Source organism: Anoplolepis gracilipes, chromosome 1 (genome assembly GCF_047496725.1).
Source record: "Anoplolepis gracilipes chromosome 1, ASM4749672v1, whole genome shotgun sequence".
Lineage (NCBI taxonomy): Eukaryota > Metazoa > Arthropoda > Insecta > Hymenoptera > Formicidae > Anoplolepis > Anoplolepis gracilipes.
In genome coordinates this window covers 17399819-17426757 of record NC_132970.1, presented here as the reverse complement: position 1 = coordinate 17426757, position 26939 = coordinate 17399819, and the positions used below count along the sequence as shown (strand labels likewise).

General features: G+C 33.6%; 4 protein-coding genes across 9 annotated transcripts; 3 read left to right on the top strand and 1 right to left on the bottom strand.

Annotated features, from left to right (window-relative positions):
* Positions 1–51: 51 nt before the first annotated feature.
* Positions 52–3014, top strand: LOC140669866 (cilia- and flagella-associated protein 157). The gene is made up of 6 exons (XM_072900041.1): positions 52–437; positions 517–788; positions 873–1026; positions 1927–2476; positions 2575–2717; positions 2882–3014. Exons 1-5 carry the CDS (start codon positions 319–321, stop codon positions 2710–2712), a joined length of 1233 nt encoding a protein of 410 aa, XP_072756142.1. The 5' UTR covers positions 52–318; the 3' UTR covers positions 2713–2717; positions 2882–3014.
* Positions 2912–6383, top strand: LOC140669873 (PI-PLC X domain-containing protein 2). Its single transcript, XM_072900056.1, has 2 exons — positions 2912–3614; positions 4207–6383. The coding sequence occupies exons 1-2, from the start codon at positions 3473–3475 to the stop codon at positions 5070–5072; spliced, it is 1008 nt and encodes a 335-aa protein (XP_072756157.1). The 5' UTR covers positions 2912–3472; the 3' UTR covers positions 5073–6383.
* On the bottom strand, positions 5599–22292 carry LOC140669813 (PAT complex subunit CCDC47). 4 transcript variants are annotated; one of them, XM_072899978.1, is made up of 7 exons: positions 22088–22292; positions 21511–21595; positions 20386–20500; positions 19364–20091; positions 19091–19194; positions 18859–18964; positions 14372–18707 (listed from the first exon to the last, which is right to left on the bottom strand). In XM_072899978.1, exons 3-7 carry the CDS (start codon positions 20455–20457, stop codon positions 15974–15976), a joined length of 3744 nt encoding a protein of 1247 aa, XP_072756079.1. In that variant the 5' UTR covers positions 20458–20500; positions 21511–21595; positions 22088–22292; the 3' UTR covers positions 14372–15973. The 4 variants fall into 4 exon arrangements, with proteins under 4 accessions (XP_072756093.1, XP_072756085.1, XP_072756079.1 ...); XM_072899969.1 differs by lacking the exon at positions 21511–21595; XM_072899992.1 differs by lacking the exons at positions 14372–18707; positions 18859–18964; positions 19091–19194; ... (1 more) ...; positions 20386–20500; positions 21511–21595 and adding exons at positions 5599–6351; positions 6428–6599; positions 6776–7763 and having other exon boundaries at positions 22088–22285.
* On the top strand, positions 9670–14286 carry Klp68d (kinesin-like protein 68D). 3 transcript variants are annotated; one of them, XM_072900019.1, is made up of 2 exons: positions 9670–9940; positions 11804–14286. In XM_072900019.1, the coding sequence occupies exon 2, from the start codon at positions 11834–11836 to the stop codon at positions 14024–14026; it is 2193 nt and encodes a 730-aa protein (XP_072756120.1). In that variant the 5' UTR covers positions 9670–9940; positions 11804–11833; the 3' UTR covers positions 14027–14286. The 3 variants fall into 3 exon arrangements, with proteins under 3 accessions (XP_072756120.1, XP_072756139.1, XP_072756130.1); XM_072900038.1 differs by having other exon boundaries at positions 9670–10087; XM_072900029.1 differs by having other exon boundaries at positions 9670–10091.
* Positions 22293–26939: the final 4647 nt, after the last annotated feature.

Here is a 26939-nt window from a genome sequence, read left to right as displayed (position 1 = left end):
TTATTCATGTATACCTTGCATATATACTTGTGTACTTTTATATATTCGTTCCTGTAGATTTATTTTCGTTCGTTATCTTTACTATGGCAACACACAAACGGAGATATATCAAATCACAAGTTGATGAGTTGATATCGTGGAGATAATGTTAAGTACAGTTGTTAGATCGAATTTAAAAGTTTTTTCGACTCGATCTTTAAATTTCGACTTGACGATATGTTTTTGACATAGTTTAAAACTCAAAGTTGTAATAAAAAAAATTTGACAAGCATTCCGTACACGGACAATGACGTATAAGTAACGAATAATGATATCAAGATGAACAGAAAGAAGAAACGTGGGGATAAAGAGAAGAAAGTAAAGAAAAAATGTATGAATGAACGAGAAACGTTGTCCTACGAACAGCAAATTCTAGACAACAATAAGCAATTGTCACGGTACGTTCAATAATCAGAATAACATATTAATTGTATACGTCTTGCAGATTTAATCATACGATTTTTTTCGCGTTTTAAGTCTGCGAAGTCGAAATGACGAACTCGAACACGAGGTAAAGGTTCTAACTAAGAAGTTCGAGCAGTTGAAGGAGGATCGATCCGACGTCGTGGCACACTTGAAACGAAACTTGGAAGGAAAGATAGAAGAGGCTCGAGAGCTAAGCGAACGTTTGTTAGCTTTGGAGGAATTAAGAAAGCAGGAACAGGCCGAATATAAAAAGAAAGAGAGCGAGATGGAGCTCGAATATCGTACTATGGAGAGTAATTTAAGCGCGGAAGTGAAACTCGCAAGTAATACACGTCATGGATAGAATATAAACGAATGGACAAATATTGCGCGTTTTATTTATTTATTTATTTATTCTTTTGCATCAGCCGGGAAGCTGAACGCTTTAGAAGACTGGAGACTAGCTCGTTTGGATTTAATGCATAAATTCGAGGTACAAGAGGAGCAAATCGCGAAACAAGAGGAATTGCACAAAACGACGCTTTACGAAACAGAGAAATCAGTTATTATCGCAAAGGCTAAGTTAATAATTTGTCAATGAAATATTCATAATTTTACCTAAGTAACGTTTGAATATCGTGATATTATGAAAAATATTAATATTGTTTAAAATTTTCAGTAAAGTGATTTTGTAACAGAGAAAAATTGACGTTGTTCTTTCTAATTTGTTGCGGGTCGGAAAAAAAGTTTTTTTTTGTGAATTTTTTTTCTGTCGAAACTATTGTGTCACTTATTCTAAAATTTCTACACGGTATCAAACAACATTAAAATTATATTTCAGAATTTTTTCGTGGAAGAATGTCCCATAGTGTTCAAGTAACGAACAATCTCCGAGAGGCACTTCTAAAAAAAAGTTTGTTTGCGCGGTGACCACTCCAGCTCCAAGTAGAGTTATCTAATATAGACAAACCAAAGAAATTTTGTTAGTATATTAGTTTATTTAGTGCTTGATCGAAACTTTTTTGAAAATTCATATTTTTTACAAAATGGTACAGGTTCAAAGTCAAAATTCGAACAATTATTTTTTTGACCCCAAAAAAATCGTTCTATCAATGTCTATAAAATGGAGAGTTTATTGAATATTTAAAAAAGCTTCGATTAAGCATTAGATAAACTAATATACTAACTAAATTTCTTTGGTTTGTTCATTTCAGTTAACTCTATTCGGAGCTGGAGTGGTCACCGCAAACGAACTATTTTTTACAAGTGCCTTTCGGAGATTGCTCGTTACTTGGACACTATGAGACATTCTACCACGAAAAAATTCTGAAATATAATTTTAATGTTGTTTGATACCGTGTAGAAATTTTAGAATAAGTGACACAATAGTTTCGAAAACAGAAAAAATTTTCAAGAAAAAAACTTTTTTTTCCAACCCGCAACTGCGGATGCCCCCTTAATACTTTTGTACATCGTTTACAGAATGCAAAAGGAGATGGAGGAACGATTAAGGCAGCTCTCACAGGAATTTAAAGAGGCGACGAATATCCGCATAGCGGACATGATGCACAACACGGTCAGGAGAAATATCGCATTGAATCATGAGTTGAGCTCGATGCTGAAAGTCTGCGAGGAGCTGGAAACGAAGAGCGCGGAATGCAAAGAAAACGATCGCCTGCTCAGATTGCAGTGCGAATTATTCGAGAACGAGGCGAAAATCGCGCTGAACGATGCGGTGAAACAGAGGGATGTGATGCACAAGTTTGCCCGGAAACACATAAACACAGTCCTCGAGTATGGACGAGTGCAACGAGAAAACGCTAGGCTCAACAATTACGAACACCTGATGAGCGAATACAGGGCGATCTGTGCAGAGTCGCAGCAGAAGGTGAAACTCCTCGAGCAACGATTGCAAAAAACGAAAAGAGCCAGGGAAGAAGTCTTGATGGAAGTGCGGAATAAATGCGAGGAGTTTAATAAATTGAATGAGACTCTGAACGAAGCTAAACGATGCGTTTTGGAAGCGTTGCAGGTAATATATATTTTATCGCTTAGCGTTATACACGCGCAGACATAAGATATAAAAGGTATACAAAATAAGAGTATATAAGATTAATTTTCTTTTTTCAGTTACAAGAAGACACCTGCACGAGCGATATTTGTGCTTCATGTGGTGCCGATCAGAAACAGAAGATTATTTATTCACTTCAAAATATCCTGGAAAAGCATAATACATCTGATGTAATCAAAGATGATGATTCATCATAAGTAAAGTGCGTCACATTTATAACACGCTTTAGCGTGGAATAATTTTATACTGTTGAATATATATATAATATTCTCATGATTAAAATGTCAAGAAATGTATAACTTAATATATTTTTGCAAGTATCTTAAAAATGAATAGTATAAAAATGCATTGAATTTATAATTTCAGATGGACAAAATGGAGTCTGAAATTTTAAAATAACGGAAGTCTCTTATTTTATCTTCAAAAGAATGTAAGAGAAAAAAAGCGCTTTTAATTGACATTAACAAAGTCAGATGCTCGCAACACTATTTTGAAAATCCTAAATTATTATGTACGTCGTACATTCGTAAATAGGTCATGTGATAGAATTCTGCGTATGCGCAGATTGCCCAGAAAATTACAATCTCATGCTGGTGATTATTCGAGGGAGCTTTGCTGGCGAGAGTGCATCTCGCTGGCAATATATCTCATAAAAGGGACGTTCTTCCCATGTTGTACACGTGTGCGATATGAAACTGTATTTACAGAGCGAGGTTACGCGCTCAATCAGCTGATGTTAACGTTAGCTGTATCAAGCGTAGCGGTCTCGAGCCTAAGGTCACCGGGTGGGAAAGTATATTACATGAATATGCGCTGACATTGACTCGCGAGCGAACGTTATACGGGACCGACACCTGCGAGATCGAGCGCGATCGCGATCGCGTTGTTTTATTATTCGAAGAGTCACGAGATTCGAATCTGTCACACGTGTCCGTGCATGTGTCGAGAAAATGCGATATGATCATCATGGAAAGTGAAAATATTGCCAGAAGTCAGGCCGGTGGGACGGATGCAATTTTGAATGAGGATCTGGAGTTTTGGATGACACGATTTCCGGCGCCACTCAAAGACATATCTATAATACATCTGGCGATACCCGGTACGTTCGACTCGTTTCATTCGACGCGTAGTTTTGCAATAATTTTAAAAAGTCGATTAATACATGAATTTTTAATATTGTACAAAACCAATGAGATATACATATTTCTGAGAAAACAATTATAAAGAAGATGTTATTTATATACAACTAAAATATAATGCGTTTAGCCAAAAATATTTGCTGTAAGAAAATGTTGGATTTTAGAGCCCTATATTTATTTCCTTCTTTTTTAAAATAATATATAGCATCAGTTTTTTAAAGATTCTAAAGTAAAACTAAAGCTTTCACAATTTTTTATCTCATTTTGTAATTTTATAAGAGATAACTTTAGAATTTTTAAATTTGTAAGTATATACTTTATATACAACAAATCAAAATACTCTTGACAGTAAAGGAATAAGTTCGAAAAATACAAAAGAGAACCTCATTAATTATGCAAACTTCACGTACATAATCTTTTAATTTTTAATTATAATATCTATATAAAATTTTGAATTTATTTTTTGTTAACAAAAGCTAATATAAACAAATGATCAGATGACTATATTTTCCTATAGTCGAGTATACGAACAATTGACTTTATTTTCAACAGGTTCTCACAATACCATGACTTATACGATTGAGAAACGCAACGACGTGGGACCGGACGAGCCGGCCTTCATCCGTACGCTCGGCCGTTACTGCTCCTTCATTGCCAAGCCCATTATTCTAAATTGGTCCATTACACAACGTGATGATATCAAACAACAGCTCAACGGCGGAATCCGATATCTGGATATGCGCGTTGCCACGAAACGAGGAAGCAAGAACGTGTATTTTCTTCATGGTTTGTACGGCTCGGAGATTAGCAAGCCGCTTCTGGATATTGCCGACTGGCTTACGTCACACGCGAACGAGATCGTCATTCTTGACTTTCAACACTTCTACGCCTTCACGGACGACGATCATCGTCGTTTCATAGAGAGGATTCATCAGATCTTCCACGGGAAATTGTGCCCGGTCTCCTCCAGATTCGATCACATAACGCTGCGATGGCTCGTCGCGAGACGGTATCAGATGTTCGTGATTTACAGAAACGCTTACGCGCAAAATTATGCGAATCTATGGCCGTCCGGTCTCTGGCGTACCGTCTGGCCCAACACTGTAAACGTGAACGAGTTGATTGATTTCTTAAACATCGAGCTACAGAGCAGATCCTTGGACATCGCATTCGTATCGCAATGTCTGTTGACACCGGATACATCCTACGTTATAAAACATATGTGCGGTACGCTGCAAAGAGATCTGGTGCCCCTTTGTCAGAAGGCAATTCTCTCTTGGATAAATCAAAAACGACCTGGTCGCGGCGGACTAAATATAGTTATAGCGGACTTTGTGTCAGACGGCAATTTTCTGTTTTCTAAAACTGTCATTCAGAGTAATACGAAACTCCTGCGGAATTCTACAGAAGATTTCTAGACTAATTTTACGTCTCCCTCGGTTCAGAGTACAAATGCACAGCACGGCAATTTTTAGATATTAATGCACTCCATATTGTAATATGGCATGTATATGGAATATAGACTCATCTAATGATCAAAAACTATAAATTGTTCAGCATATAAAAATGATAAAACTAACGTAAAAAAAGTTCACGCTATTAATATTTAAATTTTTAAGATGTATATTTCTAACTTATACTGACCTATTGTAATCGCAGTTACATATATTTAAACTAAACACTGTAGCATGTTATTTGGAAAACAGACATTTAATTACTATTATTATATACAATAAATAATAAGTATATTCCCATTTTATGCACTCTAGGATATATATATGTATGTATATATATATAAGCTCAAGTTTGACTTTTATACAATACTCTCTCCATATATTTGTGTAATGTGTAATAGATTCATAATAACATTGAGATAATGTCAATTATAATATATATAAATTAATAATATATTTATCTCAAATACGAAGAAGAAATTTTTTGAAATGTTAATACATGCGGATATCTTTTGGATACAAATTACAACATTAGCGTTAAAGGGAAACACGATTTCACTGCTATCTTATATCAATTTGTTGATACGTAGCATCAAAAGAGATATAGTATCGTTTACTAATGCATGTATATAATAGACGCTAAATTTTTTATTATGATTCTTGTCTTTTCAACGGGAGAAATATTATATATCTCTATGATATTTAAGTATACAAGCTGGCAGTAGAGCAAATAAAGTATATACGTCACATAACAAATTTACCATTCGCAGGATATTCGCATTCACAGTCGTTTGTACTTTCTTTAATAAGTTCGATACTTCGTGTGTGGGAACGCCGAGTGAATATGTGAATCGATAAAGATATAAGTTTAGTATAATTTGTAGATAATTTGGACGAAGTACATCTTTTTAACAAATTCTCCTCTTTGCGAGTATTTCAGCGGTAGTAAATGTTATGGTTCTCTAGAATCTGTGATCAGCTCGTTAGTTTTGATCGTAGCTGGTCATAAAGCCTTCACTTTAAGTTGCTTCATTCTAGGAGCACGTTTTTTCGCCAATCTTCGTTGTTCTTTCTCTTCCCATTTCCTTTGTTTATCAGGATCTTCCTCTTGAAGAATTCTCTCCTTCTCAGCTCTTCGTCGCTCTTCCCGTCTTTGCGCTGCGGCTTCGGCTCTTGCGGCGTGCGTCGTCTTGAGAAAGGCCTCCTCCACTTTGAGTCTGTTTTTATCTGCCTTATTTTTACTCTATGTACAATAAAATTTTATCTCTATTATAATATTTTTCAACAACATTCTCTTCGTTATAAAAGGAAACACAAACCTCTTTAGATAACTTGAAACGTCGCAGTTTATCGATTAAATAAAAAGTAAGTTGAAGTAAAAGTTTGAGTTTTTCCTGAGTCTCTGCGTTACACGTACGACCCTTAAGACTTATATTTAAGCCCATCAACAATACCCTTTTTACTTCGGGCATCGTTAATTGAGTAGTATCTCTGAAATAAAACTATAGATATTAGTATCGTAATAATATTATTTCGTGATTTAATATCAAAGGTAAATGATACACAAACAGTTCTATACACCTCCTACATTGCATCTATTTAAATTCATATCTCATATAATCGTGTTAAATGTAATTAATAAAATTGGTTGATACATTTTGACTTACTCTTGTTGTTTGCGTCCACTGAATTGGTCGCTAATATGAATGTAATCTATGTAAGACGCAAATTTTGAGAAGGTTTGTAGAACTTTGGTGTCCAAGATAGCCGATGTCGTTTCTGCGATCTCGGACATTACGTAGAAACCTGATGGAAGACCGAATTTTTCCCCAGGTCGTTTTTCCGGGCAGTACACACTAATATCAGCCATATCGCGCACCAAGTGCATTGCTGTTCGTTTTGTAGCAATTGCTAAAACGAAATTGTCTATTTCGTCCTTTGAGAGCTCTATGTGTATGTGAGCTTGATCGTTTTGTGGACGCACTAATTGAGCTAACACAGCAACTAAATCTTGTCTCTTTATTAATTTCAATTCAATAAGCATTGAGTCGCAGCCAACACGTCCTGAGCAATACAAACTATATTGCGATTCGCTTTCTTTCATTAAATCATTATCGTTAGCGTTATCACTTGATTTATTCGAATGACCAACGAGAGAGAAATTATCTAACAAGAGTTGCTTATGATCTATTAACCATTGCTCGGCTATACGGGCATTCTTCGAACGCCCTACTATGTAATTTATAAAGTATACCAGTAGTCCGGTGATCATTAGTATTTCTAAATAAAAACTGTCCCATCTATCTCGTAAATGTAATGGAACTTTTGTAATAGTCAATGTGGAAGGTTCATCGGTCTTTGGACCGGCATTATTCCCCGCAACATCCAGCCCTTCAAATTCTTCCTCATCTTGGAAATGATCAAACTCACTATCTCCATCTACCACTAAGACTTCGTCCTCCTCGAAATCCTGCTCTTCTTCCTGTATCGTTTCTGATGCACGTTCAACAGGTAGACTTGGCTTTTCCTCCTCAAAATCTTCAAATTCAGCAAATTCATTGTCTTCAGGTATTTCTTCTTGGAAATGTGCCGTAACCCATAGGTTAGTAGCTACTAATACAATGTGCGCTATCACAACCCACAATTTCATGTTATCTGAAACAGAAAACAATTAAAAGATATAGCTTTATATTTTACTTTATATTGCAATTTAGGGCGTTTTTCAGCAAGCAATATAGTGCATCATTTTCTCTTTATTGTATCTAGCAGTTGAAAAAACGACAGAATATGCACCGTTACACTGTGTCTCCTGTATTGCTGAAAAAACCACTTTAACAAGCTTGTTATCAATTAATACTTTTTCTACTAATTTCTGCCTTACTTTCCATCTTGTTGAAATATTTAATCTGTATTACAAGATCTGCAACACTGTCAATTCTGAGAATAGTTGAAAAATAAATAATAAAAATATAAAAAAAGTGTTATTATTAAATTTAAGAATATGATATTGTAGAAATTTCTCTTAATACAAATCTAGTAGAACAATTACAAAAACAAAGCGACAAAAATTTAAATCTATCAATAATTAAGATTATTTATTCAATAATTTTAATGCATAAAATTTCTTGATATATGATTTAATATTAAAATATATAGTTAAAAAAAATTAGATGCTATTTTCGTCAGATAAAATTTTTGTTTCATATGTTAACAAAATCTGTGCATAGACACTGTCCTTTTAATTATGTAAAAAAACATGCAGATTTTGTATAAATAACCTATCATGTATCGTAAAATTGATGCTTCATCGCGATGCGATATCTTACCGATAAAGATTGTAAGATTGTATTTAGGTATAAAAATGTTGATTCCTTGTCATCGATCTCAGTTATAAAATGTAAACGGAAATAAATTATAACAAATACTGCGATATATTGACACCGACTGTCCACTGCCCTTCGACGAAATGACAGATGACTCGCATCACTTGTATGTGACGAAAGTACACGCAGGTATCGAAAATCGACTGCGTGTGCGACGTCATTTCCTCAAAACGAAACATGACTTGCGCTTCATTTTTATATAAACTACACGCAATATAAAAACAATATAATATATATTTATACTATAAAGAATATTAGAAGGAATATAATATATCCTATTAGCTAAGGCCCGATTGTACCAACATTATTTTGGATTTAAGTGAGACTTAAACATGTATCTATCTTTATCTTTCTTTCTTTCTAAATGAATAAAGACAGATATATATTTAAGTCTTGTTTAAAGCAAAAATAACGTTGACGCAATCGGACTTAAGCCTGCTAAAGCAAATCTTGCCAGGTAATCTATTAAAAATTTTGTCGACAGAAAGATAATAAATTTGCCGGATCTGATATGTGATATATCATATGATGTAAGCAGAATGCCAACAAAAATATAATAAAATTGTTACTATAGGTTCTTTTTTCTTTTTAGCTAAACTAGCTGCACTAGTTCAGACTAGTTCAGAGTTCAGAGTTTACCTTTCTCTTTTTTCTTTCTGAGGAAAGAAAAGATAAACTCTGAACTGCAGCCAGTTAAAAAGAACAGACTTATACTATGTAATCAGTCAACAGATTGGACAAAAATCGAACAGACTCTGCTGATGTAACTTGGCGACAGATTATACTGCTAACATTTTGGATATATGTATATGTATAGTTGACACTTATTGAGAGATATGTATAGTAAAGACAAGAGTTTTAAAAAAATGAAATAATTTTATTTGTTGGAAAGCTTTTACATTTCTTATATATTTACATATCTTATACATTTCGTACCCAAATGTTATATATTACATGTATGTTTGCGATGGAGTACTGTCAAAATTTCTATCTGCAAATTTTTATAATTTTTTTACACTCGCAGAATATCTCTCTTTCTCATTCGCTCAAAGATTACGTCGATCGGTAAAACAGAATCCATCGAGTACGTTGAAAATGCGACTTTCCTAACTCGTTTTAGGTATTCGATGACGTAACGAAATATTGATTCGGCGTCCCCGGCGTCGCAATGACGGACGTGGTGCTCGCGCGCACGCTTGACATTTAACGTCGTGCGTTCTTCTTCTCTTGTCAAAACAGTTATGCGATCATATACGTGTAGCCTATTAAGTGTCGTGGCGAATAATAATCCTTGTACCGGTTAAACACATTCGTTACGACGATCGCGGCGGTGGTTCCTTCCGCGAGAATCAATATGCGAGCACGTCACGACGGCGGTTTCGTTGACAGCAAATCCTTGAGCTAAACAATGGATCGATACCTTCAGGCGGAAAGCGACTCGTAGAAACGGTAAAAAAATCGCCGTTCCTTCGTCTCTCGCAAGCGAGATTCTTTAGTCTGTGTTACACGTATCGTTTCTCGATCGGCGAAACACAGAAGCGCTCTAAATCTTAGCTGTACTCTTTCGTTGGTTCTCTCTCTCCTTGCGTCACGCACGTACGTACGTATATTTAATCCTCAATTCTGCGTACATCTGAATTTGACAGATGTCTTCTTGTGTTTTAATGTAATGTGAAAAAGAAATTAATAAGAAATATAAATTCACATTGATGCAGTCTTGTTAAATTTTCGATCAATTTACTCGCTTTGATGAATATAACACAAATAAATAAATAAAATTTAGTTGTTTAAATAAATAAAATGTAGATATATGAATCTAGGAATTATATTGAAATTATATATTGCTCTTATTTTTTATCGCAAATATTTTTGAGATCAAGGAGAATAAGTTGTATACACATATAATTTTATCGACGAAACGTTTCGTAAAATTAATCATGAATGACGATTCAGATAGAAGACAAAATAATTATTTGATTTTTTGCATAGTGCTAATTTAAATACAATGTCTTCGAGCTTTTTTTTTAGCTATATTGATGCTTCCCTTTTTTTTGTTTACAATACGAGTATATCTATGCTATTCAAAATGTAACGTAGCTAAATGCATTTAAAATGAAACCATAAAATATCTGCAGACAATTTTGTCGAGACTCCAACATTTCATTTTCAATTATTAGAGTGCGATAATTTTGCATTTTCTTTTTTTTTTTTTTTTTTTTTTTAAAGAAGAAAGAGAAAAATTAAACAATATTATTGTAGTATATGGATTCAACATTTTATCGTATAATATATGATTAATATTGTAGAAAAGTCTTGTTCATAATACATTTTGACGTGTCAAATTTTATTGATTCGAGTCGTGCGAGCATAGCAACGCGAAGCTTCATAAAAATAACATATGTAAAAAAATTGTAACAGTTTGATTGAAGAATAAAATAATGTTATTCAACTGCATCTCTTTTAATGATATACATGTAAAAATCATTTAATTTCCATAATTGTTTATCGCTTGTAGTTTTAATGATTCGGTTTTAGTTTTTTTTCTCACATTGTTGTTACAATTAGATAAAAAAGTACCGTCATTCACAGAAAAATCTAATATTTCATTTACTTTCAACATGAATTCTTTCTCGATTTTATGTGAATAGAGATTAAATTCGTTAAAAAACACTGTCATATGATTATCATATATGAAAGATAAACATTATATAAAAATCTAAAAAGTTGTGAAAAATATTTAAAAGGTTGTAGCGACGTAATATTTTTTTATTATATAAAAACAATCGATTTAAAAAAGTTGATAAATTATGAGAATCTGATTTGTATATAAGGGAAAGAGGATACTTACGTATCCTATTTAAAATTTGTAAATTGAATAAAATTGTAAATCAAATAAAATATTTTATATGTAAATTTATTTGTATTTTCATTATGATAATATATAAAATTGTATTGACATATAAATACATTATTTGCAAAAGTTCAATTTTTTAGAATTATATATTTGAATTGGATGATGTACGTAGAAAAATATTCATCTTAAATCTTAATTCATCTTAATCTTCTTTAAGAGATATATAATTAATAATTATTATCATGAGCTTTACAATAAAATGTGATTATCGAAATGTATGTAATTGTTCTTAAAATATTATTTGTACATAAGACATTGGAAAATTTAAATCTAAAATTTTAGATATTTAATAAATAAAGATTAAATTTATATATCTAAGATTTAGATATAAAAAATAGATTTATAAAAGTTAAAATAAACAACTTGCATCTGAAAAATCCAATTCGTTGTTGTTGCAGACGAGAGCCGCAATATTCTTCACCGTCAATATGGAGAAATCTGACAACCAGCAGAAGACCTGGAAGAAGAAAGGCATGATGAAATCGAGTGTCAACACTGAAGCGGTAGCGACGCAATGCGTAAAGGTGGTTGTACGATGTCGGCCGATGGACGAACGAGAAATTGTACGCAGTTACAGCCGTGTCGTCGACGTGATCCCGTCCAGGGGTGTTGTCGAAGTTCGGCATCCGCGCGACGATCCGTCGAGCGAGACCGTCAAGGTGTTCACTTTCGATGCGGTGTACGACTGGAATTCTACCCAACAGGAGCTGTACGAGGAAACGGTCAGGCCACTGGTGTCCTCGGTACTAGATGGCTTCAACGGCACTATCTTCGCCTATGGACAAACCGGCACCGGCAAGACGTATACGATGGAGGGTTCAAAGATGGATCACGAGAGGCGCGGTATCATCCCGCGCTCCTTCGAGCACATATTCAATCATATCGGTCGATCCGAGAACTTGCAATATCTAGTGAGAGCCAGTTATCTAGAGATTTATCAAGAGGAGATACGCGATCTGTTGCATCCGGATCAGAGTTTACGCTTCGAGTTGAAGGAGAAACCGGACGTCGGAGTGTACGTCAAGGATCTGTCGACTGCCGTTTGTAAAAGCGCGACGGAGATACAACACCTGATGAACGTGGGTAATCAGAACAGAACTATCGGCGCGACCAATATGAACGAGCACAGTTCGCGGTCGCATGCGATTTTCCTTATCACGATCGAGATGGGCAACATCGGCGACTGCGGTGGTATTAGAGTTGGACGTTTGAACCTGGTCGATCTTGCGGGCAGTGAGAGGCAGAGCAAAACCGGCTCCTCCGGGGAGAGATTGAAGGAGGCGAGCAAGATCAATCTGAGTTTGTCGGCTTTGGGTAATGTGATCTCGGCTCTGGTGGACGGTAAAACGACGCACGTACCGTATCGAGACTCTAAACTGACGAGACTGCTGCAGGACTCGTTAGGTGGTAATTCGAAGACAATTATGGTCGCGAACATCGGGCCCGCCAGTTACAACTATGATGAGACGCTGACGACTTTACGATACGCCAGTCGTGCTAAGAACATTAAGAACAAGCCTAGAATAAACGAAGATCCAAAGGACGCTTTATTGAGGCAATATCAGGAAGAGATAGGTCGATTGAAGGAGAAACTCGCACAGAAGGGTGTAACGCAACGAAAGAAGAAGAAGTCAAAGAGAAAGAAGGAAGACGATGCGATAGATTCGGACTCCGACGCGGACGATAATAGTCGCGGCGAAGACAATAAAGTAGCCGAAACTGATAAGAAACTCATAGCGGAGCAGTTGAAGGCTGAGAAGCAGGAGACCGAAAATCTCGTTCAAAGAATAAAGGATCTGGAAAGCAAGATGCTCTGCGGCGGCAAGAATATAATCGATCACACAAACGAGCAGCAAAGAGCACTGGAACAAAAAGCAGCCGAGATCGCGGAACGCAAGAGGCGAGAAGTCGAGATGCAGCAGAAGCTGGAGGACGAGGAGTTGACGATGGTTGGCGTGAGAGAGACGTACACCACATTGCAACAGGAGGTGGACGTCAAGTCTAGAAAGTTGCGTAAGTGTTTCACCAAGCTACAGGCCCTGAAACAAGAGTTGGAGGACGTAACTAGCGACTATAATCGAGACAGACGAGATTTGGAACAAGAGCAACATGAACTGATGAAGGAACTCAAGCTCAAGTATCTCATAATTGAAAATTTTATCCCCGAGGAGGAAAAGACCAAAATCTTATCCAGAATTCATTTGGACGAGGAGGAGGACTGCTGGGTAATGAAGGATCCTGAACCGTCGAGCATAGATCTCATCAAACGACCTACTTCCGTACCGGGTGCGCGCAGACCCGTCTCGGAATACGCTCGGATCGCTCTCGCGATGGGACGTGGATGTCGTTTCGCGGGCGAGAACATTCTCAACTTGGACCTCGACATGCCGGCGCGCACGACATTGGACTATCAAGGACCCGCAATCGCGCCGACAATTCAAGCTGTTCTCGAGGAGGCTCTGCGCGACGAAGGCGACATAGACGTCGACGCGTCGAGTACGAGGCTAAGAACCAGGACGCGCGTGCAATCCTCGGCGCGGGTCAGGCCGAAGAGCGTCACCAAGATGCAACAGATCCCAGCGCCGGTTTACCCCAAAACGAGAGGCCTCGTACCAAAGTAAATGGGAAGACCCCGTGCGCGCGTACGCGCGCTTCTTTTCTTATTTCCTTTCGTAAAGAGGAACGCATGTACATATTGTATGAATCGCATCTCTTATGTGCTTTATTTATTATTTCTTCGTGCTGCAATGACCTCAAGGTATGATGGAACAAGGAACAAAATGTCTTTATAATTCTCTAGTCATTGTGCAATGCGTAAACATACGATATCGCTACGTATATCGAACGTATAACTGTTACAATAATACAATATAAGATAGATCTTCAGTTGAAATTTCTATTCCCTGATCTCTCTGCGTTATGTAAGAGTCTGCATTGAAACGAACGATATATTTGCCAATGTAAGATTCTTTATTTTTAATTCGTTTTATTTCATTATTTCACGATGTGACTATGCGATATTATTCGTATCTTTACAAAAACACAAATATTTTGGAGGAGAGGAAGTATGTTACAAAAATGTGATACTCTTGTGTTATATTTATTAAAGAATTACATTTTATTCCATAAATGTCAAATATCTTTATTGTGACATTTTTTCTCTTTTATTTTTATTTATAGGTGCGTTCTAAAACGATTTTACACAATTATTACGACCCAAGTTTTGTCAAATATCGTCGCGTTTTTTTTTTCTATTTAATCCCAATATAATGCACACAAAAGCGGGGTGAAAATTGTTTATCTCATCAAATATATTACAAACAGGTAAGATATCAAATTTCATCGATAAAAATTAAAAACCTAAATGCGACGTACATATAGCACACTGTATAGCACGCAGATAGATTGTTTATTTTACTTACTTTTCTTTCTGGTCGAAGTCGCGTGTAACGTAAAAACGACACACGTTCACTCCGTGTATATACAATTCACTCGAAGACAACGTAACATGGAGGTAACGCATTCACTGTGTACACACTCGCGCACATACATGAAAGATACATAAAGGCTCGCATATGGAACCCAACTTTTCTCGATATATGAACGTACAAAAGGATCTTTTGTAAGACTGCATATTTAACGCGTGCTTTCTCATATATATTCGTCATACGCCGGAACAAAAATTCATCCCATTTGCAAATTCACACAATATATAACAGTTTTATTCGCATCTCGAAATGTATGGACATATTTTATCAAAATAAAAAAAACGAAGATAGAGATCACGCATATAAGAGATATTTTGATATATATGAAATTTTTTCGAGTAATTTTGTATAAATTTCGTATTACGTGAAAGCGCAGAGAAAAATAAAAATATCGCTCTTTAATTACGAAATAAAATCTAATTCATTTTTAATAAAAGATACATTCGCGAAGAAATTTACACAGCAATCGAACAGATAATTTTATACGTATAACTATGTATAAAAAGAGAACGAGACCTGGAACGTCGTTGAAGTTTGCCTTATAGCAAATTCAGTTGAATGAACTAGAGCAGACTGCATATACTTAAAGGTTTATCGTACACACATTTACAATATAAACATAAATAATTAAAACATTAAGATAATGATAATAGTATAAATGGTTATTTTAATATAAATAACAAACGACGGGCAGATATGAGCCTAGCACTGATAACAAAGCACGAATAACATTTTCAATAATAATACTACAACAGAATTGTTTTTCCAAAGAATTACAAGTTTGTACTATGGATTGAAAAGAATTTAATCTAGATTTTTCAGTCCATGATTTGTACATAGTACCGGTATCGAAAATTGTGTCGGTTACATATATTAATAATGTGTCTAATTCAAATGCAATCATCAAGTAGATACATTACTTCAATGTCAATTCAAATGTAAATGTAAATTTGTATACGATAACGTTTGTATGCACCAGTGTGAACTAGTATAGTCCAACCCAATTCGCTTAGATCTCGATACGCTGTATGCAAATAATCAGCGTGTCATCAATAAAGTGGACTATATTATATACTTGATTCAGTAGAATCGCGGTTGTTGCATATAAGCATCGTACTGCTGCGACTGTGGTTGCTGAACGTAGCTAGGCGGATGTGCGGCTTGTGGTGGCGCGACATAAGAGCCGTAGGTCTGTTGAGAATATTGATTCGACGGTCCACCGTATTGGCTTTGATTACCCATATTGCCGTAACCCTGATAATTATAACCATTGTCTATGTAACCTGAATTACTGGGAAACATTTGTTGTGGCTGTTGATAGTTCGCGAACTGCTGATTGGACACGTTGGGATAGGTTGTCAATGGCTGTCCCTGTGGCCGTGGCTGATTATTTGGAAGAAAGTTTTGATTGTAGAAGGTTCCCGTTGACGGTATCTGTTCGACGGAACTCGCTATCGGTCCGATTGTATCGCTAGCGAGATTCGTATGCGATTTGGGAACGTATTTGTTGGGTAAATCACACATAATATTTGCAATCAAACGTTTCGTCTCGTTTAGTATTGCGTTCGGATCGCTCGTCTTCGCGGTATCCTTCTGCCTCGGCGCTGGTGATCGCGATCGCGATCTCGACCTGGACCTCGATCGCGATCGCGACCACGACTTCGGTGATTTGGAGAAAGCGCGGGACTTCTTAGCCTTCTCATTCTCGCTCACATTCTTATTCGCCGCTTTATAAATATCTTCGTATGTGTAATCATCATCGTCATCGGACAAGTCTATCTTCGTTTTTATTTTGTCTTGATCGTTATCTTTTTTCGTTTGTTGCTCCTCGTCTTCGTCGTTCGCGAACATATCTACTTTAGGTTTCCATTTGTCTTCGTCATCGGTTGGATTTTGATTCCCTTTACGAGCGGAAAACGGGGAGATGCTCTTTCTGCCTTTGCCAATGATTTCAATTTCCGGAGTCGGTGATTTCGTATTGCTTGATATTGTCGACGTCGTTGATATTACACCAAGATTGACAAAGTTTCGTAATTTTTCGACTCTAATGGGATCGCTCGCTTCGAGCTTCTTCAGAAAATTGATGAGACTGTGTTGTTCCTGCGTGTTTAGATCTTTAAAGTTCTGCAACTTTACTTTCAGATCCATGTCCGACAGGTTTTCCATTTTTGAAGCTTGTCGTTCCGTGGAATCGTTTGACGCGATTATGACTGTTTTCGTAGGTTCCGCTATTTGAGGAGCAACCCCAACATTGCTGGAATTGCTCGTCAGACCTCTAACAAAGTCAGCAGTGGTGACAGGTTTATCGGAATGCTTTGATGCTTCAGCCATGCCGACTACGGCATTAATGAGAGTCTCCAATTCTTCCTGGGAAACATTTGTTCTACCTTGTGCGATAAGAGCTGCGGCGATCTGTTGAGCGATAGCAACCTTATCTATCGTACCGATACCTGGTACACTTACTGGTTCAGACTTAATGGACGGTGTAAGAATCTCTACCGGTCTCGTGTAAGTGGTTCTGTTGACATAACTTGGCGCGGGTTTAGATGCTTCCAGCTCTCGTTCCTTGTTTTTCTTCTTTTCCTCCTCAAGTTTCTTCTTGCCTTCGGAAGCTCTGTGTAGTAATTTGGCGATGTTTTGTACAGCAGCTTTAGTCGCCATAATAGCCATCTTTTCCACCATACCCGCAAACAGTTGACCTTTGAGTTTCTCTTTAACAGTCTCGAATAAAACGCTTACTTCCTCGTCATAAAGCAGTTCTTCGGCGGAATTCGGTTTCGCCTTCTCGGCTGCTAAAGCTTTCGATAGGAGCGACACTATTTTAGGACCGAGAGAACCTAATTGTCCTTCGAGTGCAGTAAGCAATCGTAAGAGACTGACCACTTCAAAATCCTCTGTCAAGCTATCGTCCACGACAGGCGGCGTGGGAGATTTCTCTTTCACGGGATACGGAGTCGCATAATATATTGGTCTGGAACGGGATGCCGTTCGCGGATAACTGCTATGGCTGTATACAGTTCCCCTTCCGCGCGGGTATGCAGAATACACGTACTCTCGCTCCCTGATTTCGTGACGATCGTAATATTCTGGCTTGATCATTTTCGTACCAACGTATTCCACTTCGTCGTCACTCTCTATGCGGTGTCTACTACGCTTTGCGGGAGAACGTTCTCGCTCTCGTCTCGGCGGTATCCATTTTTCCGGCGGTTTATCCTCAGGTAATTCCAATCTCTTTCTTATCTCCTCTTTTCGTTGCTGAAGCTGCTCATTATGAATCTCGCGCATTCTCTTATTCCAAAATTCGATCCATTCTGGCTTGAAATCGTGCTTGCTCGGATCGTTGCCCTCAGCCTGGAGCTCTTTATATCGTCTGTTCCAGAATTTCTTCCATTCGTCCGGATAAGATGGATGTTTCTCGGGATTCTTTTCGTGAAACTTCAAAGCACGATCTAACGTTTCCTCAGCGCGTCTAATTTGCTCGCGGTACTTGTCCCACTTATCACGTTCTCTGAGAGGTTGTAACGAGCGCGATCGTGATCGCGATCGCGATCGAACACGAGTACGTTCACGCGAGTATCGTGAACCGCTACGATACTTTCCACTTCTTTCGACGGAGTTCCTTTTCCTACCTCGACTCGGTGAACGAGATCTCGAACGAGACGGAGACGGACTGCTAGATATGCTCGAAAGCGACGAAAGCGATTTAGTATCGTCTGAAGGACGTTTAGGTGACTTTTTTACAGTCTCTTCGAGTTTCGGTGAAGCTTTACGAAGACTCATTTTGTCCTTGTTGAATATACGCATTTTGAAACCCCTAAAATAAAGATATATTTAAGTTTAAAATTATCAAGAAATGAGTTCAGATTAGTATTTTATAAAATATCATTTTGTAATTAAAATTTGCAGATATTATGCTTGTTTTTCCATAATTAATCACATTTTTGGCTTATCGCCACGTTACGTACGATTTTGAAATTTCTCCTTTTGCATCTAATTTTTTAGGCGATTTTTCTTTTTTTTTCTCTTCTTTTTTAAATTTTTCATCAATCTTCTCATCGACAATATTAGAATCTTGAGAGAAAACAATATGATTTAAAACATGTAATAATAGTTTTATCCGCAATACATCATTATTTTATATATGTATAGTATATATAAAATAAATATATAAAATGTATATGTGCATGTTGTACTCACCTTTCTTTTTAACATTATTACCATTTATTTCTGCCATTTTTTCATCAAAATTTGTCACCCATCGCACATCATAAACTTCCATAAATGTACACTCTGGTGTTTCCCTGCATATAGGAAACAGCTACATTGATTTTTATAGTAACATCAAAAAATGTTATTAAAGAAAAACTTTAAAAACTTATGTTCGTAACTTTGAAATCGTATTGGACATAAATTGAAAACCGAAATTTTGATCAACATCGTTAAAAATATCGGTCTAATGCTCAGTCTTACCTAAAATGAGCGTCCTCATTATGTATTTTCTTGATATATACTGTCTTGTTTTTTTCAAACTCAACCTTGCCAACCCATTGTGGTTTCATTCTTCCAAATTTCTCTTCAATTTTCTTCGCCACTAACACCGATATTTCATTGGCTCCACGCTTATAATTAGGAGTACGCGGTAACTCTGTAATCGCTCGCGATATAGTGGGAAAGTGTTTGTGGAGGTATGTGATTCGGTGATTGTAACTGGTAATGTGGGCCATTACTGTACGAGGATCACCGCGTTTATTGCACAAAACACACGTATAACTCGGTTCGCACGAATCATTGTCCACCAATTCCAGCAGATACTCGAGACCGACAAGCGGTGAGCTCTGATGCCGATCTAAGCTCATCTGTATCGACGTGATCCGAGTAATTTGATCCTCCATGCCAGGTGGTACTGGCTCACCGGGTGCCAGAGTATCGCCGATAGTCGTAGACTGCACCGGCGTGACTGTCTTGGCCGCATCCTGTGGTCGCTTGGACCATAACACTACTGGATATGGCCATTCGTCCAGCTTCATTTTGTGACGATTACATAGATTATGACTTATCAATTTATGTGCTCCAAATAAGGCAACGTTACAGATATGACACCATATATCACCATCTTCGGTTTCGGAGTAGACTGGTCTCAGTGCACCATCTTCGGCGGTAACGCTGCATCGCATTATACGTTTGCGATCATACTCTTCCTATAGAACATAAACGATTCGTAAGGTGGACAATCTTCCGTTGTTGAAAATAAAGACTCAAAAATGTCTGTAATAACGTTTTTTTTTTTTTTTTTTTTTTTTTATAAAACGTTAAATCCGTATATATCACAAACACTTCAAAAATCCTCTTTGAATATTTAGATGACCAAATTCATTGCACAATAACAAGTGACAAGTTATATTTGTTTGCAATTAATGCATGCAACAATTTATAATAATTTGTTACACTTGCTCATTCTTATATCTCCTCACACCTATTACATCCTTCTTTACCTTTTCCTTATCCTCTTCTGATAAGTGAGAAGGATTACGTCCCTCTATATCAAGATCGTCAAAGTTCTGCATGATACAGTTGTAATTAGTGAGCGAAGAGTCTCCACAATGCTTTCTGAAAATATTGAAATCTTATAAGGAAAAATGATGACAATGATATATATATATATATTATATATATATATATATATATATATATATATATATATATATATATATATATAAATATATATATAACAAAGTTGGCACAAAATAGCAATTGTATTTCATTTACAACAAAAATTCTAAAATTTGAGAAAATAATTTTGATTTAAAAGTGTGTTAGAAGAGAGTTACATGATGTAATAAATACAAGTAAATTACATTCACAGACAATTGAATTGATCTATGAATATAATCTCATTTATTATCATCAGCCAACGCTGTAGTAGCAATTCCTGGTAATTCCTAATATAGCAATTAGTATTATAATTATTATTATAATATTTGATAGAAAATTTGAATTAGCCGTACTTACTTACCATGTTGTCGCTGTATGTGCTAATATTTAATTTGATCAAACATTTATAATATCGCACGTCTAATGTATATAACACGATTATTTAATTATTATTAATTAAAGAATAGAGGCATTTGTTATACTTAACTTTATATTCTAAAAAGTATAATCAAACTATGAGTTTATATTCAATATGCACATATGAGACAAAACATATGACACACATATGACACAAAATATGTCATAAAATATATCATAAAATATATCAATTCAATATTTTCAATAAGCTTTGGAAATTTTTTCTCAAAAGATTTTATAAGAGATTCTACCATACATAAAAATAAACTCTATATGTATATAATAAAAAATAATCATACTGGCACATATATTGTGTGCTTACAATAATCGTACATTAAAATATATTTCTTTTTTAGGTATATATATATATATATATATATATATATATATATATATATATATATGTGCACGCATGATGAAACTTACAGCATTTTTATGCAGGATAGGATAAAGCATAATATTTTAACGATTTATATGCGATCTCTAACACAATACGCTATCTATACTATCTTGCTGGAGGATATGTAATTAATTCTCCAGCTACTTACCAATCACAAGAGAACCTCAAAAATCCTCTGAGAAGAGAGAGAACAAGTTCCACTACCAGAAACCACAAGTACCACAGAAACTGAACTGATTTCCGTAACGAAAAAAAAAAAAAAACACAAGTAAAGCAAAGTTAAGACCTCTTTAACTTTGCTAAATTGATAGAAAGAAGAGAGGTTGATTCCGCGAGTATATCGCCAATCGCTCGCGCACTTCGCAAGCACGAAATGTATATATTTCTTTACTGTCGCGTCAACAACAGAATAAATTTTCGTTTTCGATCTCCCGCGTTAACGAAATGCAGTAATCATAATGTGGGACAGAACGATGAGAGGTTAGAGTAAGTAACAGTGACTTTTTCCGCGGCTTCGCGTCTTCAGCGAAAAAACGCGCTCATAACGCGAAGCATCCGCGCGACGAGACGTACGCTAGGAAAAATAAGAAATTGCCTTCCTGAAAATATCGAGTGGACACGCGCTCGATTAAATTCATCATAATCATTTCGTACGGTTTAGGCCTCGATATCGATGTTGTTGACCTCGTATCTGCTATATCGCGAAACAGACAGAGTCGACTTACCTAATTGCCGGATCGCAGTTCCCTCAATAAGATTAATTCCTCAGTGTAGTTTGACGTCTGACGTCTGACGTCTGACGTTTGATCGCCTTTCAATCTAGTTTACGAATAAATTTCTTCGCGGCCATATTGTAGGCCGAACATTATTACGATCATGTAACGGCAAAGAAACTCATAAGGGTAGCCAAGAACGGCCATCCCGGCGTTTTTCGTGAACATTTACCGACTCGAGTTTAATACCCGCCATCTATATATTTATTTTAAAAGCTTACAATTACGTATCCAAATTCATTTTTTGACTGCTGATAAATCACAATTTAGTGAATGACGTCCGTACTCTCTCTCTCTCTCTCTCTCTCTCTCTCTCTCTCTCTCTCTCTCTCTCTCTCTCTCTCTCTCTCTCTCTCTCTAATTTATAAATTTTGATTTAGGAGCTACACGTCCCGTATGTATAAATAATTGTATTTAAATACTTCATTAGCTGTGCATGTCAATGTATAAATATATATATGTATATATCATATATAAGAAGTTTTTTTGTAAGTAATTTCTTATTAATAATTTAAAATGTAAAATTTATATATTTATATATATTCTTTTAAATATACTACAAATATTATATTTTGAATATTAGCTAAATATTATGTAATTATATTTGTGCTGTTTCTCTCTCTCTCTCTCTCTCTCTCTATATATATATATATATATATATATATATTTATTTATTTATTTATTTATTTATTTATTTATTTATTTATTAGCAATTATTTTTTTGTGTTTATTTAGATATGTTTTAAAATTTTTAATAATAGGATAAGTAACCGATTTTTATTTAATGTGTATGAAATATATAAATATAAGTTATAAAAAAACTAATTACAAATTAATAATTGAATATTTATATACAATATATACACAATTTTGTTATAAATTATTATTATATATATATTAATATGTATATTTACATTTTTTATATTTTCACATGTGCAAGATATTTTAATATCGTACCATTTGATTCTTGAATTTATATCTTGTAATTATTTTTCAAAATGTAGTAATTCATTAGCGAATATAAATATTATGATTTGTAAATATTAGGAATTGTAAATCATATACTTCATTAGACGATTGCGTTTCATCAAGCATACTAATTCTATTTTCTATAATGTCGAATTTATATAATATTTTTTATTTGTTTATTTTTGAAAAAAATATATTATTTAATAATTATTGCTATTTACTATTAATATTATATTACATCGATTTTAATAAAAAGAAAGACACAGAAAAGATTAATGTTCATAAAACAATTATTTATAAGAAAAATATTTCCTTCGATAATCTTAATAAATTCCTCCGAAAGTTTTTTTATTTTTTGTAAGTAATTTCTTATTAATAATTTAAAAAGTAAAATTTATATATTTTTTTAAATATACTACAAATATTATAGTTTGAATATTAGCTAAATATTATGTAATTATATTTGCGGAAGTATAGGTAAAAGAATCTTCATTTTATTACTAATAGCATATGTATTTATTTTAATCTTTGTTCGACTGATTGTGAGAAGGGAATCTCAAACTCGCAAATTTTGATTTTAATGAAACTTTACACACACACATATATATTATTAATTTATTAAAATTAATTCTTTTCTATTAAAACTACTAAATTAAATCTTATATAGGCCAATTATTCTATAATTTTTCTTAATATAATTGACTAATATTTCAAAAGAATTAATAAGTCATTATTTTTTTCTTATTCTCCTCTAAATCTAAATTTGAAAAATAATATATTTATCTATGTTTTATACTTGTAAAATGAAAAATAATTTATACATTTCTTTTTATTATTTTTTTCTTATTCTCCTCTAAATCTAAATTTGAAAAATAATATATTTACCTATGTTTTATACAGACTTGTAAAATGAAAAATAACCTATACATTTCTTTTTATTATTTTTTTGTTGAATTTTTATTCTAAAAAGAATTTGCATGATTCTATAATAAAACAAAAAAGTAAGTTACCATGTTTTTCGTGATAATTGGTGAATTTCATTGATTTATTAAAATTAAAAAAAAATTGTTGATTTTTATTAACAAATGATACATATTTTTCTCGAAAAATTTGACATGTAAATAATATTAAATTAATTTATATATTTATTAATAGTTTTGTTTATCAAAGATAAATTATATTCTCAAAATAAAAATATTATAATTTAATACATACTTAAAAAAATATTATACTTTATATGTGATAACAATTCATAATTTAAAATTAATTTGAAAGATGCAAAAGATATAGAAAATATTCAGTTTAAAAGATTATAAAATGTTAAATATTTTGAGGAGGTGAACAACAAATTGATTGTAACACATGATATTTGATCTTATTTTTCTTGATGTTATTATTATTGAGACACGCGATCGTTTTGTTGTCATTCATACTGTCAAAAAACAAAAGATTGCAAATTTTGTTTTGTCTATTGTTATTATATCTTATTATTTTTTGAGACTCGATCGCGATAAGTACCAAGAGAAAACTCGATTATTCTTTACGAATATTTTAACTATTATCAATTTATTATTGTCTATTATTATAGTTTATTATTATCAGTTATATATTATTATTATTATATAATTTTCACTATTGTTAATCCGTATTGTTAATCCACGAAGCTTATTGATAATATTTTGAACTGAATGTTTTCTGTATCTTTTACATTTTTCAAATTAATTTTGATTAATGAACTATTCGCGTTGTAAAAATCTAATTTACAACAGATAGAATACTTAATTGCAGATTTTCAGAAATGAAATATTAATAATAAAAAACTTATGAAAATTGGAATGTCTGTTCTCTGTAAACTTATGGAAAATATTATTCTATATATTTTAATTGATAGAGAAATAATTTTAAATCCTATATTAAATCCTCCTATATATCGTTTTTATTTACTTATTATTTTAAATAATTTATTTTTCATTTATTTTATCGTTGAAATAAGAATCGTAAGAAATTGTTGCAAGTTTTGAAATGCAAAGTTACAAAAGGGAGAATTAAAACGATTTTCTCTTTTAAACTAATAGTTTTAAGCAAGAGATGAGAGAATAATTTAAAAAATTAGTATTCTAACATTAAATAATATATTTATGAAATAATAAAAATAAAAATTTCTCATATTTTAAGATGTACTATTATAACTGGCGTTTATTAAATAAAATCAAAATATCAAATTTATTCAATAATTTATACATTTGCTGCTATTCTTTTAACTTATTGTTAGCATTACTATTTACTATTTTTTATGGATATAAGATATTTAATGCATACGATCACCTGTTGATTCTTAGCGCACGTAACCACTTGTTGGATCCTCCGCGCACACAACTACCTGTTGAATCTTCACGAAAACATATAATTGCCCCCCTCCCCTCCCTCCCTCCGTTCCCATTATGGTATTTTATAGTAAATTTTTACATAGAAAAATGTCAAAAATCAAATGTCAAGGAAGACGTAATAAGCGGATCTGTTTCCAAGACGCATGGCGTCAAATAACTGCACTAATTTTCGATACAAAAGCAGGAAATGCACTGTTTTTCTCAATCTTTTCATTATTTAACGAATTTGTTCATTTTATATATATGAATATGAATGTTAAAATTGTTATAAAAATTGAAATAAAAATAGAGATGGCAACGAACAGATAAGAATCCTTAGTATATATATTAATGTATAATAATTAAATAGTAATTGCGCGGAAACATACATCGGGAATCAATAATAATCATATTGGTTTTATTTTTATTCGCATAGTCCAATAAAAAAAATCGGAATTTGAGAGATTTATTGCATTTTGCGCGATATGTCTTATTTCGATGTGGGGTCCCAAATTTCCTGACAAAATAATCCGCAACTGCTGAGCTAAACACTTACTTCACGCTGATTTATTTGATAAAAATGTACTAATATTTTTTCACAATTTTCAGCATTTAAGTGTCGCATATATTATATTATACCAAAAGTGTGAAATAACATGTTTATTTACATGTTCATCATCTGTCGACTTTCTTTTATTACGTACAAGCGATTTATGTCCCAATTTAGTTACACTTTATTTTATAAATTTTATAAATTTTAGTTACAAACACAATTATTGTATAACAATTTGTATACAATTATTGTACATATGTCAGTGTAATTCTGAGCATTTTCTACTGTATCGGAAATAAGTGTGTATGTATATATATTGTAATGATTTATATGTTTATATATAAATAATGTTTTATATATATATATAAAACATTATTTATATATATATATATATATATATATATATATATATATGTCATTTACATTTTTTTAATTCTCAATGAAATAATGTTTTAATTGACGTATATTAATTATAATCTATTGATAATTTTTATTTTATTTATTTGTACTTTTAAAACATTTATTTATTAATATATAATATATTTAATTATATTAATTATTAATTTTTAAGTATAAATATGTATTAATTTTATTAATATTTATACTTAAATATGTATATATACATATATACATATATCAAGTTCTGTCTATTCTATTAGGTATATTTTTTCTATAGTTCTAATCAAATATACATATTTATACATAATATATTTAGGTACCTTTGAAATATTTTTAAATTTTCTTTACTTTATCTATTATTTGTGTAATGTTGATACTACTATTAATTATAAATTATAAAGTTGTATTGTAATTACAATTGTATTATAATCATAATACACATATTGTAATTTAAAACTGTTTTTATTCTTATTAAGAATATAAATTTTTATTAAAACTCTTTCTTTCAAATTTTCTA

What these genes read in the sequence shown, in the direction of transcription:
- LOC140669866 (XM_072900041.1), top strand. Translation starts at nt 319, where the DNA reads ATGAACAGAAAGAAGAAACGTGGGGATAAAGAGAAGAAAGTAAAGAAA. An exon ending in CGCGGAAGTGAAACTCGCAA is followed by an intron (nt 789 to 872) that starts GTAATACACGTC and finishes CTTTTGCATCAG; the next exon opens with CCGGGAAGCTGAACGCTTTA. An exon ending in GCGTTTTGGAAGCGTTGCAG is followed by an intron (nt 2,477 to 2,574) that starts GTAATATATATT and finishes TTCTTTTTTCAG; the next exon opens with TTACAAGAAGACACCTGCAC.
- LOC140669873 (XM_072900056.1), top strand. Translation starts at nt 3,473, where the DNA reads ATGATCATCATGGAAAGTGAAAATATTGCCAGAAGTCAGGCCGGTGGG. An exon ending in AATACATCTGGCGATACCCG is followed by an intron (nt 3,615 to 4,206) that starts GTACGTTCGACT and finishes TATTTTCAACAG; the next exon opens with GTTCTCACAATACCATGACT.
- Klp68d (XM_072900019.1), top strand. Translation starts at nt 11,834, where the DNA reads ATGGAGAAATCTGACAACCAGCAGAAGACCTGGAAGAAGAAAGGCATG.
- LOC140669813 (XM_072899978.1), bottom strand. Translation starts at nt 20,457, where the DNA reads ATGCAGAACTTTGACGATCTTGATATAGAGGGACGTAATCCTTCTCAC. An exon ending in AATGAGGACGCTCATTTTAG is followed by an intron (nt 19,195 to 19,363) that starts GTAAGACTGAGC and finishes TCCTATATGCAG; the next exon opens with GGAAACACCAGAGTGTACAT. An exon ending in TAATAATGTTAAAAAGAAAG is followed by an intron (nt 18,965 to 19,090) that starts GTGAGTACAACA and finishes TTTTCTCTCAAG; the next exon opens with ATTCTAATATTGTCGATGAG.